At 41.0% G+C, this 21639-nt stretch overlaps 2 protein-coding genes and 1 pseudogene across 2 annotated transcripts; 2 read left to right on the top strand and 1 right to left on the bottom strand.

Moving 5' to 3' along the window:
• Positions 1 to 7279: 7279 nt before the first annotated feature.
• Positions 7280 to 10666, top strand: LOC121640301 (endonuclease domain-containing 1 protein-like). The gene is made up of 3 exons (XM_041986015.1): positions 7280 to 7651; positions 8552 to 8882; positions 10013 to 10666. Exons 2-3 carry the CDS (start codon positions 8571 to 8573, stop codon positions 10664 to 10666), a joined length of 966 nt encoding a protein of 321 aa, XP_041841949.1. The 5' UTR covers positions 7280 to 7651; positions 8552 to 8570.
• A 3298-nt stretch (positions 10667 to 13964) lies between these two features.
• LOC121640302 lies at positions 13965 to 15459 on the bottom strand (annotated as a pseudogene).
• A 4196-nt stretch (positions 15460 to 19655) lies between these two features.
• LOC121640206 (endonuclease domain-containing 1 protein-like) lies at positions 19656 to 21001 on the top strand. Its single transcript, XM_041985932.1, has 2 exons — positions 19656 to 20024; positions 20496 to 21001. The coding sequence occupies exons 1-2, from the start codon at positions 19713 to 19715 to the stop codon at positions 20637 to 20639; spliced, it is 456 nt and encodes a 151-aa protein (XP_041841866.1). The 5' UTR covers positions 19656 to 19712; the 3' UTR covers positions 20640 to 21001.
• Positions 21002 to 21639: the final 638 nt, after the last annotated feature.

Here is a 21639-nt window from a genome sequence, read left to right on the forward strand (position 1 = left end):
GCTGCATCTGGCACAGAGTGTCATGAATCTGTGCAGGTACAATGAAATCTCAAGACTATCAAGGGATTCTAGAGAGAAATGTGCTGGCCAGTGTCAGAAAGCTTGGTCTCAGTCACAGGTCATGGGTTTGGCAACAGGACAATGACCCAAAACACAGCTAAAAACACCCAAGAATGGCTAAGAGGAAAACATTGGACTATTCTGAAGTGGCCTTTTATGAGCCCTGACCTAAATCCTATTGAGCATCTTTGGAAGGAACTGAAACATGCTGTCTGGAAATGTCTCAAACGTGAGACAACGGGAGCAGTTTGCTTATGAGGAGTGGCCCAAGTACCTGCTGAGAGATGCAGAAGTCTCATTGACAGTCACTGGAATTGTTTGATTGCAGCGATTTCCTCAAAAGGTTGTGCAGCAAAATATTAAATTAAGGGTACCATCATTTTTGTCCAGGCCTGTTTCATGAGTTTATTGAGTCTGTATATACCTGCTTCAGATCAGAGTCTCCAATCCATGTTTCCTCCTTGTTACGAGTGAAGGACCATATCAGGCAGCTCGGAGCTTGTTATCATTAAAGCAAGGCAAAAGACAAATCACTGAGTATATAATTTATTTCCACACTCTCTCTGCAGAAAGCCATGGAGATGATGAGGCATTATGTGACATGTATTTACCAAGGACTCAATGAGGGGATTAAAGACAAGTTTACTACCCAAGCATCTGGCCCAGTTGGAGACTCTCCCCTCTAGGATCGATCAGAGACTTCATGAACAGAAAAGAGGAAAGGAGAGGTGTCATACCTTTCAAGGTCCTAGCTCTGAAACCAGACCGTATGGCACCACAGGAATAATATATCCCTCGCCATGCCCTGTCAGAGTAGGGTTCTTCATAGACAAGAAGGACGGAAACCTAAGACCTTACAGAGGATTAAATGATGTAACATTTAAAACCGCTTCTCTTCCCCTCGCAAACACTGCGTTTGATCAAGTCAAGTCAAGTCAAAGAGGTTTATTTGTCACATGCACAGTTATACATAGTACAATTGTACAGTGAAATGTGTATTCTGTACGTGCATCCTTTAAGAATAGAAAGAATGAGCTAAATATTTATAAAATAAAAATAGAATAGAATAAAAAAGATAAATCTTGAGTTTTAAATAAGATAAAAGAATAGCAGCATACTTATGTATATTTACATACAATTCCCCATCCACGTGGTGATGCTCCCACACAGGATGCTCTCAATGGTGCAGGTGAAAAAGTTCTTGAGCACCCTGAGAGGGAGCTTAAAGTCTCTCAGTCGTCTGAGGAGGTACAGACGCTGTCTGGCCTTCTTCACAGTTGTTGTGATGTGTTGAGTCCAGGTCAGGTCTTGTGATATGGTCACTCCCAGGTACCCGAAAGTGTCCACACGTTCCACCTCAGAGCCACTGATGAGGAGTGGATGGAGGCTCCTCTGCTGTTTCCTGAAGTCCACTATCAGCTCTTTTGTTTTGCTGACATTTAACAGGAGATGGTTCTCCTGGCACCAGACCTCCAGGTGGGAGACCTCCCTCCTGTAGGCAGTCTTGTCGTTGTGGGAGATCAGCCCTACAACGGCTGTGTCGTCAGCAAACTTTATGATGACATTTGAGTCTGAAGTGGCCTCACAGTCATGAGTGTATAGTGAGTACAGCAGGGGGCTGAGCACACAGCCCTGGGGGGATCCTGTGTTGAGGGTGAGGGGAGATGAGGAGTGGTGTCCCAGCCTAACCACCTGTGGTCGTCCAGTCAGGAAGCTGTGGACCCACCTGCATAGTGAAGGATTCACTCTTAGGTCATACAGCTTTGACACTAGTCTGGAGGGGACTATGGTATTAAATGCTGAGCTGTAATCAATTAACAGCACTCTCACATACTTCCCCTTACCAGTGTCCACATGGGAGAGGGTCTTGTGGAGGAGGAGGGCTATGGCGTCGTCCGTGGATCTGTTTGGCCTGTAAGCGAACTGTAGTGGGTCCAGGGTGGAGGGCAGTGTGGAGGTGATGAAAGTCTTTATCAGTCTCTCAAAACATTTCATCACCACAGGTGTGAGGGCTATGGGCCTGTAGTCAGTGGGACTGCTGGGACTTTGGTTTCTTAGGGACCGGGACTATCACAGACTTTTTAAAGCAGGTGGGGATCACACACAGTTTCAGGGAGAGGTTGAATATCTGTGTAAACAGAGGCGCCAGCTGATCAGCACAGGCTTTGAGGACACGTCCGCTGATGCCGTCTGGTCCGGCCGCTTTCCTGGTGTTTACACTTTTAAACACCTTCCTCACGTCACGTTCCGTCACGGTGAATGTCTCCTCCTCTCCAGCTGGGAGCACAACGGGTGGTCGGTCTCCCAACTCGAAGCGTGCGAAGAAGACATTCAGTTCGTTAGCCAGAGAAGCGTCGGCACTCACCGGATGTGTGTGTGTTGCTTTATAGTCTGTGATGGCACGAAGTCCCTGCCAGAGTCCCCTGGAGTCAGACTGTTCCATCTGATGCTCCAGTCTACGTCCGTAGCGTTGTTTGGCCTCCTTCACCGCCCTCCGGACGTTGTATGAAGCAGCCTTGTGTTCCTCCATGTTCCCAGTGGCAAGGCCGGAGCTATAGGCAGCTGTGCGGGAGCGCAGAACGTCGCGGATAGATTTGTCCACCCACGGCTTCTGGTTTGGAAAGGAGGCGTTGTATCTTCCACAAGCTTTCCAATAAATCCCACAACAGCTTCCGTAAACTCCTCGATGTCTCCACCCGTGCTGCTGCGGAACATGTCCCAGTCGGCTGATTCCAACGCACCCTGTAGAGCGGTCTCTGATTGATCAGTCCACCGCGTTACTTGTCTCACCACAGGTAGCTCCTGCTTGAGCTTCTGTTTATATTTTGGCATGAGGAGAACAGTGGTGTGGTCTGACTTCCCAAAGGGGGGAAGGGGCTTGGCTTTGTAGCCCTCCTTGAAGGGAGAGTAGCAGTGGCCTAAAGTCCTCTCTCCTCTGGTGGGGCAGTTGATGTGTTGGGTAAACTCCGGCATCACCTTTGTCATGTTGGCACTATTAAAGTCTCTGGCTACAATGAGAGCCGCTTCACGCTGACTAGCCTGAAGGGTGGAGATAGCCTCATGTAGCTCAGATAGTGCAGCATTCGTGTCCGCCTGGGGTGGAATATAGACAGCACTGATGATAACCGAAGTAAACTCATGGGGCAGGTAATGGGGACGACACTTAAGCGTCAGGAGCTCCAGGTTAGGCGAATAGGGCTGCTTCAGTGTGACGATGTTCTTACTATCACACCATTTATTATTGATCATCAAGCACACCCCTCCGCCTCTCTTTTTCCCCGACTCACTCGTTCTGTCCATGCGATGAACTGATAGGAACTCCGCTGGTTGTACGGCGTGATCAGGTATGAGAGGAGACAGCCATGTCTCGGTGAGACAAATAATGTTGCAGTCCCGTATGTCCCTCTGGTACTTTAGCCGGGCTCTGAGCTCGTCCAGCTTGTTCTCCAGTGACTGGACATTTGCCAGTAAGATGCTAGGCAGTGGCGTGTGGTGTGCTCTACGCCTCAACCTCTCTCTTATGCCGGCTCTTTTCCCCCGAGGCCTACTCCGTGACCTGGGCCACCCACATCCTCCTTTGTTTGTGTTGGCCCTCTGGCACAAGATGTCTTGAGGCCAAGCCGGGTCAACATAAAAGGGTCTTAGAATACAGTTTGAGTACTGTAATGCAAGGTTAAGCAGTGTCTGCCTGTCATAAGTGGTATGACAGAGTGCAGGAGAGCTTAGAAAGTTAAAAATAAGGGAAAAGAGTACTATGTACAAAAAAAGTGTAGGAGCAGGTATGACAGCTGCTAACAATAGCTGCGCCATCTTGATCTTGACCAGGATGATGTCTTCCAGGTTGCCACCGTTTACACAAAGCTTGATCTCAGGAATGCCTACCACCTTGTCCGTGTCAAATAGAGAGATGAATGGAAGACTGCTTTCAACACCCCCACAGAGCATTACGAGTACCTTGTGATGCCTTTTGGCCTGACTAATGCTCCTGCTGTCTTTAAGGAGCTTGTAAACGATGTTCTCAGGGATATGGTCAGACTGTTTGTTTATGTTTATCTGGAAGACATCCTGATCTTTTCTAAGGACCTCCCCACATGCCGGAGAGGGAGACATATTTGTTTGCAAAATAATCTGTTTGTTAAAGCTGAGAGGTCAGAATTTCACAGAAATACCATATCATTTCTAGATTATGTCCTATCACTAAACAATATATCCATTGAGTCCAGCAAGGTTTCAGCGGTGAAGGAATGGGCCAGTTCCTCAGTCTTGCGAACAGCTTCAGAGATTCCTACGTTTTGCCAGTTTCTATCACAAATTCATTAGAAATGAGTACCCTGAGGTACTATTGTCGCGCCGGGCAGATTCCCAGCAGCTCGATCCGAAGCTGGGGCCCAACCCGATGCAGTTCAAAGATCCCCTCAGGCAATGGTCAACGCAGAGATGGCGTAAAGGTATAACACTTTTAATTAACACCATCTCATAGGGCCAGCAGGAATTAAGGCAGATCTTGTGCGCCCCCAGAGGGTGCTAGCTCCCTCCTAACTACCCCTGCCCTGTAAAACAAAACCCTTTTAAAAGCACACTCCACCCTGGATGAAACATGCAATGAAATAAAGTCCACTCCACTGCAAAACGAAAACCTATATAACATAACAACTGAAACCAAAACCCTGTTAAAATACCCCTCGCTACAGGTGGGCAGATTTTATTGCCGGCTGAGGCAGTCAAGAGTGGCTTCCCCTCCAGCGGGTGCCAAACTCCAGGTGGCGGGTTAAAACAAATAAACAAAACAAACAAAAAGAAAACAATAAACTTGTGATGGTCGGACTGCCCCCGACCAGTACAGTGGATGATTATCATTCATTTCTCTAGCTAGAAGTACACCTCAGCACTGGTAGCTTACTGGTTTAATCAAAGACATGTCTCAATCTGCGCACGTCTATACTTTGAACACTATATTTAAGTGCACAGTGTGCTGACACTGAAATTTCAGCAAAAACTCAGTGCAATGAAGTACCCAGATGCCGCCTTAACCCATAAGAGCCCAACGTGACATATTTGTTACATACAGCTTCTGAGACATTTTGCTTCAATTGATGGTATAAACTTCACTCAAAATCCTGTTGAACACAATCTGATACTTGTCTTCTGTCCGCTAATAGATACTGAGAAACAGAAAACCACATTATAATAAAATTTAAAATATCACATGATAATAAATGGTAGATATCCCCCCAAAAAATGTAAATTTTTGTTATATTTTGTTAAAGGGCCAAATGAAGACCTCACGTTAAAAAAAAAAAAAAAAAAAAAAAGACTTTTCTTACCATTTCTTCATGAGTGGGTCCTTAGAGGGTTAAACTCAGCCAAAAATCTAGTGTGAAACGATGGACGCTACGTGCACTGAACAGACGCCATCTTGCTGACGTAGCAGAAGGGGAGGGATTTTCGACCAGTTTTCCAGACCTAAATAATGGCGACCAACGACTCAGTGGTACCTGTGCAGATGGGGCTATTTTGTACAGGTGTATGTATGAAGTTATTCTATCATAGTTCTAATGTATACGGCAGCATGCTACCTATCTCATCTATCCCTGACGACAGTCATGGATCTGATCATTTGTTGGAGGCTGCGGCTATACTGGTTCAGTAAAGTTAGCAAAATTAAATGTTAGCAGTTTTTCTAGCCAGTTTCACGGACTTAGATAGGCTATAAGTGTTAGAAATAATTGGTAAATGGTCCGTATTTATATAGCGCTTTACTGTACCTGGGATGATACCCAAAGCGCTTTACATCATACATTACATTCACCCATTCACACACAGATGGTGGAAGCTGTCATGCAAGGCGCTCAACCATGACCCAACATTAGCAATTAGGGGTTCGGTGTCTTGCCCAAGGACACTTCGACATGAACTCGACCTGTCTGAGGATCGAACCGGCAACCCTTGGGTTACAAGACGACTGCTCTACCTTGCTGAGCCACGCCGCCCCTAATTAATTAATTCATGCCCTAGGTTCTGTATGGTTATTCATAGTTGATGAACCTCCGGATTAAGCACTGTGGTGTCTGTGGCGAAAATGAAATGGTCCTTGACCTGAAAATTGATTAAAAAAACAAGACCATTTAGAGAACGGACCCGTTTTGATGGTACTGCTGACTAAGCCGTTGCTGATTGTACATCAGTTTAGATACAATACTGCAAAGTATACATAAAGTTCATATAAACATAAATAATGTTTGTTTTTTATCCCTTTGTTTTTGTCTCTTCCTTACTGCATTTCATATTTCAAACCATGTTATCTAAGTATAATCGGTTTCCTATTGCCGAATGTGAGCTGCATCACTTCTAAACACCAATTAAAACAGACAATGCAAAGTACATTAATTCCATGAAGATATCTGCATATTTAAAAGCTGTTTTAAATTGCATTTTATACTTATAGGTATGGGGCAGACATGCAAAGACACATGAACATGTGTGCTGATGGTTTCTATTGTTATCAACTGAGGTAGACTAATACAGTGTAGGCCACGGTACTTTTTTGTTTCACAAATGAGGCATTTTAAAGGCATTTATTAGCATAAAAATATGATGACATGCAAAAACGTAGGTGAACGTTATTTTGGAAGAACTTAGTCGAAAGGACTGTCCCTGAAAAAGTATTAACGGAGCAGCGCCGCCATTAGGCAGCATGTAGCGGGGTTATATAACTTAAAATAAATAAATAAGCTGCGTTCCAATTCATGTCCAGCCAAAGATCCTGCGTCAGCTTTGGATGCAACATAGTTTACATGTGGATAAAAGTAAGGAATAAACAAAAGAAAGTTATATAGAAATTCATTCTGTGAATTAAAGCGGGCTGAAGAATCTCCGTCAAATGCTGATACGTCACTTCCGGTAAGTACAAAACGTCAGTGTTCCATCTGGGTCAACACTTACACACGATACTGTGTATTACAGAAGGTAGTGCTTAGTGCGGACTACACACTACCTTCCGCACTTCACGTAAGTGCGCTGATTGAAACACGGTCATGGATGAAGGAATGGATGAGGTCATGGACACATTAGAAAGTTTTCTGACTGACATCTCTGGTCATGGTTCAGAGGGAGGAATGCCCTATCCCCATCCCCTTCTCCTAAATGCCAATCTGACTGTAGACCATCTCTTACACGCACAAATACATCACATAGACACAACCACCTCATCCATATTGCTCCACCCCACCAACCCAAATAGACACACACATGGATTCATGGATGGATGAACAGTAGAGAGAGAGAAGGATGGATGAATGGATGAGAAAGGGGAGGATTTAGAAGATAATTATGCATGAAATGAACTTATTTCTTAATTTGGTGTTGTGTTGGAAACTAAGTTCTTGATAGGTTGGAGAGAGAACTCCTCCTCCACTTGTCTGCTCATTAAAGGACATTTAAGCTGAGGAAGAGACTGAGTAGGGTAGATGTCCGAGAGACGTTTTGGAGACTCTTAGACCTAAACCTGTTTTAGTTTTACCACGCTCCTCAACAGAATCCGGTTCGTTTGACTGAATCAAAAGAACCTTCTCCTGCTTCCTGCCTGCTTCAGGTAAAAAACATTTATTTTCTAACATGTCAAATTAAATTAAGTTTGTTTCTTTCAATGCTTATTATTGTTAGTGCCCAAAAAATTATAATAGGTTTCTTAGAAAGAAATAAAAATCAAACTTTGGTATCATGAATCAATGTGATTACATAAATATGGAACTTTTTGTCTAATAACAAATCATGAACATGTTTAAAGCTCCATGCTGTCATTAACTGTAGACTGTAAATTATTTATTTGTGGGATTTTGAACTTTAATTACACTGCATGGTGTTTAGTTTTATATTAGTAAGTAAATCATGTTCACATTATTAATATAATAATTAATATAATATTTAATATGAAAAGCTTGGCCAACTACAGGATGTGAGTGATATTCACATTAATTCAGTAAATAACATGTAATATTACAGATAATCAGTCATTACCCTCCAGAACAAGCTTATCTTCCCACTGATTAGTAATGTTTTTGTTTAACATTTCAATTTCCCTCCACGATTAATAAAATATTTTTCATTTAATTTCTTTAATAACTTCTACTTTTTCCATTGAAGGTAGTTTTCTGATGAAAGTATGTGTGTGTGTTCGTTGCAGAAAGTCTTTTCTACATCGTGTCACATGTTTAACGCCTGTTGTTTGTTGTTTGTGTTTTCAGTTCAACCAGGTAGAAGCTTGATTACTAGCAGAAACAGACTTGTTGTAAATTCATAAACTGTTTTAAACATATTTTTAATTAACATCAAAAGCTGCAAAAGCTGCAAACTTATTTATAAATGACCTGGAGCTGTCCATCCACTAGAGAGCTGAATGAGAAGCATCTCTACACAATAGGACAAACGGCTCAGCTGGAAGGTGGAATTTAAGTTATTCTGTTCTTTTTCTCTTTTCTCTTCTACTTTACAGAGCTCTGCTGGCTTTGCTGATGATGAAGTGGTTCCTGTTCCTCGCTGCTTTCCTTCCCATCACTCCCACTATGGCTGAGGTGGTGAACTCGGTGTCTAATTGCTCTGAGTTTCTTCTTGAGGGAAGTCCTCCTCAGATCCCAGGTATCATAGAGAACGGTGTCATTAAGGACCAGAACCGATACAAACTCATCTGCCAGACTTTCAACAACAAGAGAAGGTTTTTGACTGTCTACGACACCACAAACAAGATTCCAGTGTTTTCTGCATACAAGTTTAAAAAGATAACAGCTGAGGAAAGACCGAACATACCTTGGATGATCAAGTCACAGGTATGTCTTACTTTCTCTGATTTATTAAGACACCATCAGCAGTAAACTACAGATGTTAAAAGGAATAACTACAGTTAAACTATTTATTGTGTCATAGTGAATAGTTGTTCATGTCTTCAGGAACTGCTAGTAAAAATAAAAAGACTGAAAGGTCTATCAGTAGTTCTCTGATGAGGTTTCTCTTCACACTGTCAGAGTGATGCATTATTCCAGTTAATACTAAAATCTATTGTTTTTTCCTGCAGAAAGGTTTATGTTAGAATTAATTAAACACGTCTAATCTAACAACTAAGGTCTCCCTGTTATATTGAATTCTGCACATGTAATGTCTATTGTAGATGTTTTAACCATATCCAGGTCCTTAGAAGATGCATTCACATACTGAGGTGGTGGACTTGGTGTCTGATTGCTCTGAGTATCTTCTTAAGGAAAGTCCTCCACAGATCCCAGGCATCATAGAGAAAGGTGCCATTAAGAACCAGAATCGATACAAACCCACCTGCCAGACTTTCAACAACAAGAGAAAGTAATTTACTGTCGACAACATCAAGGAGAAGATTCCACGGTTTTCTGCACACAAGTTTGGTAAAATAACAGCTAAAGGAAGCCCAAAGATACCTTGGATGATCGAGCCACAGGTATGTCTTACTTTCTCTGATTTATTAAGACACCATCAACAGTAAACTACAGAAATTTAAAGGAATAACTACAGTTAAACTATTTATTGTGTCAGAGTGAATAGTTGTTCATGTCTTCAGGAACTGCTTGTAAAAATAAAAAGACTGAAAGGTCTATCAGTAGTTCTCTGATGAGGTTTCTCTCCACACTGTCAGAGTGATGCATTATTCCAGTTAATATTAAAATCTGTTGTTTTTCCTGCTGAAAGTTTTATGTTAGAATTAGTTTTTATCTTGAATAACTACCACTAACACACTTTGAACTGTTCCATTAAAAAATGTCCCAAATTTTCCAGCTGTGGGATTTCTAGTGTTAACCAGCTGGTGTGTGTCAGCTTTAGTTTGTGTGTCCAAAAATGTAGACAAAAAGTTTTCAGAATATTTTCTTTTTTTTTATTCTTTTTGTCTTGATCATGTATCTGTGCCACCGACTCAGACTTCTGAATTTCACAGCTTTCAGGGGACGCAGAGATAAACATGAAGAACTACAAACCAACGAAAGATGACAAGCAAGCCACTGACGGTTGTTATAAACAAAACAACCAAGGCTATGATAGGGGTCATTTATATCCAGTTTTTCATGGACCTGAGGTTGATGACAAAAAATCAACATACACCCTGACTAATGTTGTTCCACAAGCAAAGAACTTTAACAGAGGCAGATGGAGAGTCATGGAGGCCCGTGTTAAAAATCTGATGGAAAAATACTGTATCAATAACAGTGTCATTGAAGGATTTGTAGTGGTTGGAGCACTGCCCAGTGCTGACAAGTTTCTTCTCAGAGGAAAGGTAAATATTCCTGACAAGCTCTGGTCAGCATTTTGCTGTTATAGTTCCACCAAGAATAAGTGGCTTGCAGGTGCTCACTGGGACAAGAACACTAATGAATCTGAAGGATGTCTCCCCATAAAGAGGGGGGAACTGAGTTCAGTGAGGGAACTGAACCAAGAACTGAACAAAGAACTGAAAACGACGTCCGTTAATGTGTTTCCTGGACAAAACGAATGTCTCAACAACGATGAGTTAGTTAAAACATTTGGGAAAAGACCAAAAGAAATAAAGAAAGAAGAAAATAAAGGAGGCAAGAGAAGAAAGATAGGTAGATAGATAGATAGATAGATAGGTAGGTAGGTAGGTAGGTAGGTAGGTAGGTAGGTAGATAGATAGATAGATAGATAGATAGATAGATAGATAGATAGATAGATAGATAGATAGATAGATAGATAGATGCTGAGTGGTTGGAAAGCAGCACAGCTTCATGGTTTCTGAGATGTTCAGCTCTAACGAGCTTTCAGCAAAGGTTTGGACAAGATGTGGACATCCTGCTGAGACTGTCTCACTGGTTGGGGATCAGTTAGATGAGCTACTAGGTCCATGTTATCAACATATTTATAAAGATTCACTCCTTCACTGCTGCAAGGGATGCCGTTAGTAGGAGACAGAGCAAAGCCCTGGGTAGCCAGTCTCTAAATTACTGGATATCAGTTCCTGGATATCAATATCCTTACAGGAAGTAAACATTAGCAACTCAAGATCTGCTATCATGCAACTTTTAGATGCATCCCTTCTTACACACCTGAATAAAATAAATGTTGTTACCAGGCCTCTGCAGAGCGAATGACATGTGGATGAGGGAATTCCTACATTTGATTCAGGTGTATAGAAGAAAGGATGCATGTAAAAGTAGCAGGTTAGTACTGTAGCTCTTCAGGACTGGACTTGGGCATCGCTGCTATAAAAGATTTTATTCCTTTTGTTTCATCATACACACCACCTCAAAAACATCACTGAGCTGTAATACTCAAGATTACAACCTCCTTAAAAAAAGTTTGATGATATTTTGATATGAAATAATTAAAGCTAAAGAATCACATCATCCTTCTAATGTCAGAAACCATGTCTAATCTAACAACTAAGGTCTCCTTGTTATAGTGAATTCTGCACATTTAATGTCTATTGTAGAGGCTTTTAACCATATCCAGGTCCTTACAAGATGCATTCACGTACAGCCATGCTTATTGAAGACATATCCATAAAGGTTCAGCTTCTTTCCAAAGGACACCTCAGAAGCTGGAGATCTGATTGTTAGATGGAGATGACGGCTCCACCACCTCTAACACATGTACACCCATCATGAAACATGATGCATGAAATGAAAACATTTCCTGTAACTAGAGAGATGAATTAGCTTGTATCCTCTGAACATTATTCTGATGTAGCGCCATGATGCCGTTCCTTGATGTAATGAACAAATTAGCTGTGCGGTAATTAATATGAACATGTTATCTGCTTTGGTTCTTTTAGTTTTATACAACCTTTACTGTAACAGAGACTTTGCATCTATTATATGTATGATCACTGCTTTGAGATGCTTGATTGTAAAACATATTTTCTTCATTCTGAAACTTGTGAGTGAACTTTAGAGAACAGATGATGAAATCATAGAGCTGGAAATTCATCCTCATGGTGACATCTTGTCATTCTGCATCTGTTTAGAAATAAATACTTTTTGAACTGCAGACTCCCACTTTTCTTGGTACCAAACACACACTGAGAAAGATTTCTTCTTAAACACAGTGTTGAGTTTAAGATCTTTTACATAACAACACGTATTAATTACGTAATGCTTGTTAATTGCAGAAATATACAATATTATATAACAGATAGCAGTACTACCAGCTGCAGAAGCTACTGGGGATAAAACTGTAGATGTCTGATTATCTGGGTCCTGTTCCAGAAAGATTGTGTTGCATGAACAAATTGGTGATACTGGAAAATCCAAGCTGCCTTCAAATGTTTTATTTAAATTAAAATAAATAAATAAATAAATGTATTCATCTTTTGGGTGCATTCACTTTTAAAGCTTTTTCACCTGAAAACGTCATTTTCAACTGTTTGAAAAACACGTCATGTAAAATGCTAGCAGTATTTTATCAGGAGTTTAGCAGGAAATCCAGCAGCTGTACAGACTTTCAGGAGATAAAACTGTTTCTGTTGATCATGCAGCGCCTCCTGGTGGCAGATGGATCCAAGTGCAACTATAAAGCAAAAATAAACCATTCAGGGTGTTTCTACTGCCTGGGCAGGTGTACTACACAGCATGGTTTTATAAATGTTAAAATGTCTTTTTGATGGTTTTTTTTTATTTTTATTTTTATCTTAAACATGAAAATCATTAATATAATTATTACATTACCGACATTTTTCCAATTTAACATTGTTTGTAAAGTTACGACATGGAGGCATTTAGGGAAAGCAGCGATTAATAAGTGTGTTAAATGAACTGATTTCAGTCTTTGAAAATAAAATGAATGAAACCAGCATAAATAGAAAGACACATAAAGTGAATAATATTGATTATTATGTTTAAATCTAATATTCTTCTAAGAAATTTTGGGCCCTCCTCTAAGTATGGATGGCATCTAGACACAGGCCACTCGCCTAAACATTGATAGAGAATAAATACACTACAACACATCTCCTTGACAAACACCAATGTGCCCCCAAAATTCTGCAAATAACTACTTAGGAATATCTTGGGGAAGGGCCAAGTCGTTCTTCATTACAACTGTGGGTTAAATATTGGTGGAAACAAGTAATCTTAGCTTTATATGTAAATTTCTACTAGTGAAAAACACATGTAGGCAACTGATGATGAAGTTTAAGACATATTTTAGTAATATACTAGAACATGATTGTACTTTGTTGTTAATGTCTGTTTCACAAATTTGTTAAAGGGGTAGTGCACCCAAAAAGGTTTTTTGAGCTGTAAACAACAGTTTCACTTAATTGTGTTGAAAACCACATACTGTTGTTAAAATTAGCATTTTATTTATTTATTTAAAAAAATGTATCTTGTGTGTAAAAAAAATGTCCATAACGTCCTCTACAGCATATAACCAAGTTATGTTTATCATGTTGTAGAGTCATACTTGATGCTTCTTTACATCAAGAGAAAATATTAAAAACCCCAGAGCCCCTCCCTCCATATGCAGAAAGACGGGTCCTCCCCTTGCAGGCATAGAAAACCACGCCCACCAACACATATGATGGGATGTGAACTTATCTGGTGCAGAGTTGCTAGTTTCAGACTTTTATTCTTTCACGGTTTCTGAGGAAATATTCCTGCAATGGGACGGCTTTGTGCTTTTGAGGGGTGTAAAAGTAACACCAGACTTTATTCTTTACCTTCTGATCTTCATCTGGAGACAGACAGCAGCTCAAATCGTAGAGGCAGCAATTTACAGCAGTACTTCCTGCAGCTGTCACAACCTGCCGCAAGGCTCCACAGCTTTCCAGAGCTGCTGACAGGCCAGCTAACAGCGCTAACGCTAAGAGATTTAGATAAAAAGAACAAGTGAACGTGTTGTAGTAGGATCTGATACCACGAATATGAAGGAAAATGAATCAGCAGCAACTATAAAAGAGGATAATGGATCAAACAGGATAGATGAGTAAGTATTTGATGCGGCTGATTCCAGACTTGTGGCTTTAGAGCCGGTCTCTGGCTTCACCTTTAGCTGACTGCTGGTATCCCTGGTTGGTAATATTCTTGGCCGCCCTGATCGCAGACTTCATAGCGGTCTCAATCCAAGCGTGAGGAAAGGCTGTGTGCTCCCCAGCAAAGTGTACCCTTCCTTCATTCCTGAAGAGCTCCGCAGCATACTGCTGGTGCTGATATGGTGAGAAGAGAGCGAAGGCACCCATGCTGTATGGGTCCAGACTCCACTTCTTCACCTTTACCCCGGTGGAGAGATTCCTGACCTGGTCGCCGTGGATCAGGGCCAAATCCTTCAGAACCACCTGTGCCAGGTCTTCATCATTCAAGGCTAAGAAGAGGTCAGAGTCTTCAGCGGTTGTCTGGGAAACTGTGGCTGGGGTAGTAAATGAAACGAGATGGACGGTCTGTGATGCCCATTCCTCCTTCCCAGAACTTTTCACTGAAGGTAAGAATGATTTTAGTGGAGCTTCCATAGTGGACTGACCTCAGAGCCTCCATCTTTTTAGTGGAGAGAGGTGGATGATTGTCAATCAACAGAGCTGCTTTAGCAGAGGCCGTTACCAGGACATAGTCAGCTTCAAGCATCTGATAACGTTGGTCTTTCTGATACCCCAACATTATGGATTTATCTGATTGGATAATATGTAGAACCTTTCCGTTTAATTGGATTTGATTCTCAAGGAGTTTATGAAAAGCATCAGTGATAGGGAGAATCACTCTAGGGAGAATTTAGAATAATTAATTAACCTAACATGCATGTCTCTGGATGGTGGGAGGAAGCCAGAGAACCCGGAGAGAACCCGGAGAGAACCCACACATACACGGGGAGAACATGCATCATGTCTTTTTCAAGATACTTAAATCTCCGCACTTGTTCCACCATCTCACACTGGATGCTGAGCAGTTGGACCACAGCACAGTTTCTTGGTTTCTGAGATATTCCGCTGTAATGAGCTTTCAGCAAAGGTTCAAATCAGTCAGATAAGGTACCAGGTCCATGTCATCAACATATTAAAAAATTATGCTGATAGTGAGAGACAGAGTTAAGCCCTGGGTAGCCAGTATCCAAATTATTATCAGTTCTTGGTTATCTGTGACCATACATGACGTTAGCATTAGCAAATCAAGATCTACCATCCTGCAAGTTTTAGATGCATCTCTTTTCCTACACACCTGAATCAAATGAATGTCTCGTTACCAGGTCTCTGCAGCGCAGAATAGAAAGGATGCATCTAAAAGTAGCAGGATAGTACTGTAGCTCTCCAGGACCGGACTCTCCAGGATCCCTGCAAAACAGATTGCATATTCCACAAGAGACTTGTCGAAAATATGTAACATTTTGGTTTAGACACAATTCACCCCATTCACACACACCTTCTCCCTAGTCTCCTGACCTCATCCGTAAATTGTGAGAATTGAGGTGTTAGCTGAAATATTTTCATTTTGTGTTCTTATCTCATTTTTTTTTTCATAAACATGTAAATATTCTCTGCAAAGTGTGTCCCACCATATCACACTCTGCAGGTACTGATCATATACTCTGTCAGAGCTTTAGACAATGAGCAGCAGGCTGGCTCTGGAACTCATCTTTGATTAAGGCAGTGACATAGAGCAGGATGTGGCAGAAGAAGACCATCACTGTCCAATAACCAAGGGTTTGGTGATTCAAATCCCGCTTTGTCCACTCTGTCGTGGTCTTGCCTCCAACACAGGCAGTACTGATGTTTGAATGTTGGGCGGTGGTCAGAGAGGCTGTTGCGATGGAGCTGCCACATTTCTATCAGTCTGCTCCACCTGTGGTCACATATGTACTTTACCACCAGTGCTATAAAAATCAACAATTCTCATTATCTCAAAGCCAAGTCTGAGTTTAAGGATATTGATTATAAACCAAACGTGGAAACTGGCATATGTAATCCTCCCAACAAGACATTCACAGCCACAAAAGGTGAAATACACTGTTCTTCATCCACAAATATATGCCAGGCAATAAAGTCTGCAGAAAACATTATAAAGACAGTGAAAGGATCTGTTAGAATGGATGAGAAAGGGGAGGATTTAGGAGCTAATTATGCATGAAATGAACTTATTTCTTAATTTGGTGTTGTGTTGGAAACTAAGTTCTTGATAGGTTGTAGAGAGAACTCCTCCTCCACTTGTCTGCTCATTAAAGGACATTTAAGCTGAGGAAGAGACTGAGAAGGGTAGATGTCCGAGAGACGTTTTGGTGACACTTTTACCACGCTCCTCAACAGAATCAGGCTCCTTTGACTGGATCAAAACAACCTTTTCGTCTCTTGCTTCCTGCCTGCGTCAGGTAAAAGACACTGGACAAAATGTTTGACATAACTCAAAGTTATTATGAAGTTACTTGTACTCCAACTAGTTTTACTGTTAGCAAAGACATGCTATTTAAGATTGAAACATTAGATTTGATCATGTTTTAAGTTTTTCTGTATTCATTGTCAGGAACAAATTCATTACATGCAGTGTTTGTAATAACCATATAGAATGTAAGTAACTTTTATAATTATTAATGTTATTGCAAAAAATTAGAATAGGTTGCTTAGCAACAGTTAAAATAGAACTTTAGTATCATGGATCTATGTATTACATACATTTGAAACATTTTCTCTAACATCATAGGCGGCTGTAGCTCAGGAGGAAGAGCAGTCGTCTTTCGACCGGAAGGTATGTGGATCGATTCCAGGCTTCCGCTGACTACATGCCGAAGTGTCCTTGGGCAAGATACTTAACCACATGTTGCCTCCCGATGTGCCTATCGGGGTGTGAATGTATGGGTGAATGTGATAAGTAGTGTAAAGTGCTTTGAGTGGTCAATCTGACTGGAAAAGCGCTATATAAGTACAAGTCCATTTACCATAACAACATACTATGAATCAGCTTATAGCTCCATTGTCATTCACTATGGGAGAATTAGAATATTGACTGTAAATAATTTCTTTTTGATTTTGAACTTTAATTACACTGCATGGTGTTTAGTTTTAAATTAGTAAGAAAATCATGTTCAAATTGTTAATATAATTATTAGTATAATAACTAATATGAAAAAAAAGCTTGGCCAGCAGAAAGATGTGAGTGATTTTCACACACTAATTCAGTAAATAACATAATATTACAGATAATGAATGATACAACTTTCAGATGACTTTCGTATCCCAGTTGCAGTAATCTTTTTCTTGCACTTATTACCCTTCAGAACAAGCTTATCTTATTTTTGTTTATTATTTCAATTTCCCTCCATGATTAATAAAATATTTTTCAATTTCTTTAACAACTTCTAGTTTTTTCCATTTAAGGGTGGTTTTTCTGATTAAAGTGTCTGTAGTGCTAGACGCAGTGCAATTTTTTTTTTTTTTTTTTTTTAGAGATTTTTTTTGTAAGTAATTTAGTTTAAATACAATCTCATCTTGGGCATAAGTGCACACAACTTATTCAGTACTTCGTTGAGCCAAAGAGCTGGACAAACCTTTCTAACTCATTCTGTTGAGTAGAAGAGTTAAGCTAAGTGCGGAAATACTCCTTAAACAACTGAGTCTTTAGCTTGCTATTAAAAGTGGATAAGGACTCTGTGGATCAGACTGAGTTTGGTAGATCGTTCCATCGCCGGGGAACAACAGAGGAGAAGAGTCTAGCTACTGATTTTGCGCTACGTTGTGGTGGGAGCACTAGGCGTCTTTCACTGGTAGAGCGTAACTTTCGAGAGGGAGTGTAGCTCTGGATTAAGGAGTGAAGGTAGACCGGAGCCGTTTGGGTTATTGTTTCGTAAGCGAGAAGCAGAGCTTTGAATATGATGCGTCCTGCAACTGGAAGCCAGCGAAGAGCGATTAGCAGCGGAGTGACATGAGCTCTTTTGGGCTGGTTGAAGACCAGACGTGCTGCTGCGTTCTGGATCATCTGCAGAGGTTTAACTGAGCATGCAGGCAGGCCAGCCAGTAAGGAGTTGCAGTAGTCAATGCGTGAAATGACCAGAGCCTGGACCAGGAGCTGGGTCGTCTGTTCAGTCAGGTAGGGTCTGATCCTCCTGATTTTGTAGAGAGCAAATTGGCAAGATTGAGCAACCGAGGCAACATGGTCCTTAAAGGTCAGCTGGTTGCTACCATGACACCAAGATTCCTGGTAGAAGACACAGGAAGGCACAAGCATAAGCTGCGTGCTTATCTGTGGCGGTAAAGAAGGACTGGCTGGAAAGACAATAAGCTCAGTCTTGGACAGATTTAGCTGAAGGTGGCAATCCTTCATCCATGTGGAGATATCAGCAAGGCATGCTGATATTCGCATTGAGACGGTTGTGTCATCAGGTGGAAAAGAAAGGAAAAGCTGAGAGTCATCTGCATAGCAGTGGTAGGAGAAACCATGAGAGCTAATGACTGCACCGAGTGAGGAGGTGTATAGTGAAAAGAGAAAAGGGCCAAGCACTGAGCCCCGATGCACCCCTGTTGTCAGCCCATGTGATCTGGACATTCCCCCTTGCCAAGATACTTTGAAGGATCTTCCTGTGAGGTAGGACATAAACCACGAGAGGACAGATCCTGAGATGCCAAGCTCCTAGAGTGTGGAGAACAGTATATGATGGTTGATTGTGTCGAAGGCAGCAGATGGGTCCAGCAGTATAAGGACTGAGGATTGACCAGCGGATCTGCCAACCCATAGGGAATCAGTAACTGATAGGAAAGCAGTTTCAGTAGAGCGGCCTTGCCTATAGCCAGACTGATATGGATCAAACAGGTTGTTGTTTTGGAGGAACTGTGAGACCAGACTGAAGACGGCACACTCAAGTAGTTTACACATCAATGCAAACAGTGAGACCGGCCGGTAGTTTTCAACCTGGGCTGGTTGAGTGTGGGTTTCTTCAGTAGCGGGGTAACCCGAGCTTGCTTGAAGGCAGAGAGAAAGACACCGGATTTAAGAGAGGAGTTGATAATATGGGTTACTGCAGTTATGATTGTAGGTAAAATGCTCTGCAGGATGTCAGAGGGAACAGGATGAAGAGGACAGGTCATGGTTTTTAAGTTGACTAGAAGTTTAGAGACTTCGTCCTCAGTTAGAGAGCAGAAAGAGCAGAGTGAGGCACCAGTAGCTGGTTTGGTAAGACTGAGCTGGTCAAGCTCAGTGAATTGGTTACTGATGGTAGCAACCTTTTCAGTGAAGTAGGAAGCAGGTGGTGAGCAGGCTGAGCAGATGGTGTTGATAGAAGTGAGTTAAACGCCATGAACAGTTGTCATGTGTTGGGAGCATTGAGGATCTTGTTCTGATAAAAGGCTATCTTGGCGGCCTTTAGGCTGGATGTGAAAATTTCATCATGTTACATGTTTAACGCCTGTTGTCCTGTGGTTTGTGGTTTTCAGTTCAGCCAAGCAGAAGCTTGATTACTACCAGAAACAGACTTTTTGTCACTGATAAATTTGATAAAAGTAAAAGGTGCTGAAAAAATTAACTAAATTGTTTTAAAAATATCTTTAATTAACGTCAAAAATTGGCGAGAGACTGGAGCTGTCCATCCACTAGAGAGCTGAATGAGAAGCATCTCTACACAATGAGCCAAACGGCTCAGCTGGAAGGTGGAATTTAAGTTATTCTGTTCTTTTTCTCTTTTCTCTTCTACTTTACAGAGCTCTGCTGGCTTTGCTGATGATGAAGTGGTTCCTGTTCCTCGCTGCTTTCCTTCCCATCACTCCCACTATGGATGAGGTGGTGAACTCGGTGTCTGTTTGCTCTGAGTTTCTTCTTAGGGGACGTCCTCCACAGATCCCAGGCATCATAGAGAATGGTGCCATTAAGAAACAGAACCAATACAAACCCATTTGCCAGACTTTTAACAACAAGAGAAGGTTTTTGACTGTCTACGACACCAAGAACAAGATTCCAGTGTTTTCTGCATACAAGTTTAAAAAGATAACAGCTGAGAAAAGACTGGAAATACCTTGGATGATCGAGCCACAGGTATATCTTACTTTCTCTGATTTATTAAGACACTATCAGCAGTAAACTACAGATATTTAAAGGAATAACTACATCTAAACATATTTATTGTGTCAGAGTGAATAGTTGTTCATGTCTTTAGGAACTGCTTGTAAAAGTAAAAATGACTGAAAGGTCTATCAGTAGTTCTCTGATGAGGTTTCTCTTCACACTGTCAGAGTGATGCATTATTCCAGTTAATATTAAAATCTATTGTTTTTCCTGCAGAAAGGTTTATGTTAGAATTCATTTTTGTCTTGAATAACTACCACTAACACACTTTGAACTGTTCCATTAAAAAAATGTCCCAAATTTCCAACTGTGGGACTTCAAGTTCATTCAGCTGATATGTGTCAGCTTTAGTTTGTGTGTCCAAAAATGTGGACAAAAGTTCTTTTACTTTTGTCTTGATCATGTATATGTGCCACTGACTCAAACTTCTGAATTTCACAGCTTTCAGGGGATACAGACAAAGACATGAAGAACTACAAACCAACAAATGATGACAAGCAAGCCATTGTCGATGACTATGAAAAAATCAGCCAGTGCTGTGATAGGGGTCATTTATATCCAGCTTCTCGTGGACCTATAGGTTGATGACAAAAAAATCAACATTCACCCTGACTAACGCTGTTCCACAAGTATTGAACTTTAACAGAGGGAGATGGAAAAGCGTGGAGGACCGTGTTAAAAATCTGATGGAAAAAGACTGTATCAATAACGGTGTCCTTGAAGGATTTGTAGTGGTTGGAGCACATCCCAGTACTAACAAGGTTCTAAATAACAGGGTAAATATTCCTGACAAGCTCTGGTCAGCATTTTGCTGTTATAGTTCTGACAAGAAGAAGTGGCTTGCAGGTGCTCACTGGGGCAAGAACACTAATGAACCAGAAAAAGAACCTCTCCCCACAAAGACTGTGGAGGAACTGAACCAAGAACTGAATAAAGAAGTGAAAACGACGTCCGTTAATGTGTTTCCTGGACAAATAGATAGATAGATAGATAGATAGAGAGATAGATAGATAGATAGATAGATAGATAGATAGATAGACAGACAGACAGACAGACAGACAGACAGACAGAAAGATAGATAGATAGATAGATAGATAGATAGATAGATAGATAGATAGATAGATAGATAGATAGATAGATAGATAGATAGATAGAAGTTCAGTGAGAGGTTGCTGCAGAGCTGGAAATTCATCCTCATGGTGACATCTTTTCATCTGCTTAGAAATAAATACATTTGAACTGCTTCCACTTTTGTTCTCTTTTTTTAAACAAACACACACTGAGCAATATTTCTTCTTAAACACATAGTTTTTATGTAACAACATATTAATTCTGTAATGCTTGTTAAGTGCAGATATATACAATGATTTACAACTGATACCAATACTTCCAGCAGCAGAAGCTACTGGGGGATAAAACGGTAGATCTCTGATTATCTGGGTCCTGTTCAAAAAATATGGTGTTCCATGAACAAATTGGTACTTGGAAATCCAAGCTGCCTTCAAAAGTTTCATTTAAATTAATTTAAAATGAGTTAAATAAATTCATCGTTTGGGTGCATTCACCTTTCAATTTCCTTTTTTGA

This window comes from Melanotaenia boesemani, chromosome 5 (assembly GCF_017639745.1).
Source record: "Melanotaenia boesemani isolate fMelBoe1 chromosome 5, fMelBoe1.pri, whole genome shotgun sequence".
NCBI classification, from domain to species: domain Eukaryota; kingdom Metazoa; phylum Chordata; class Actinopteri; order Atheriniformes; family Melanotaeniidae; genus Melanotaenia; species Melanotaenia boesemani.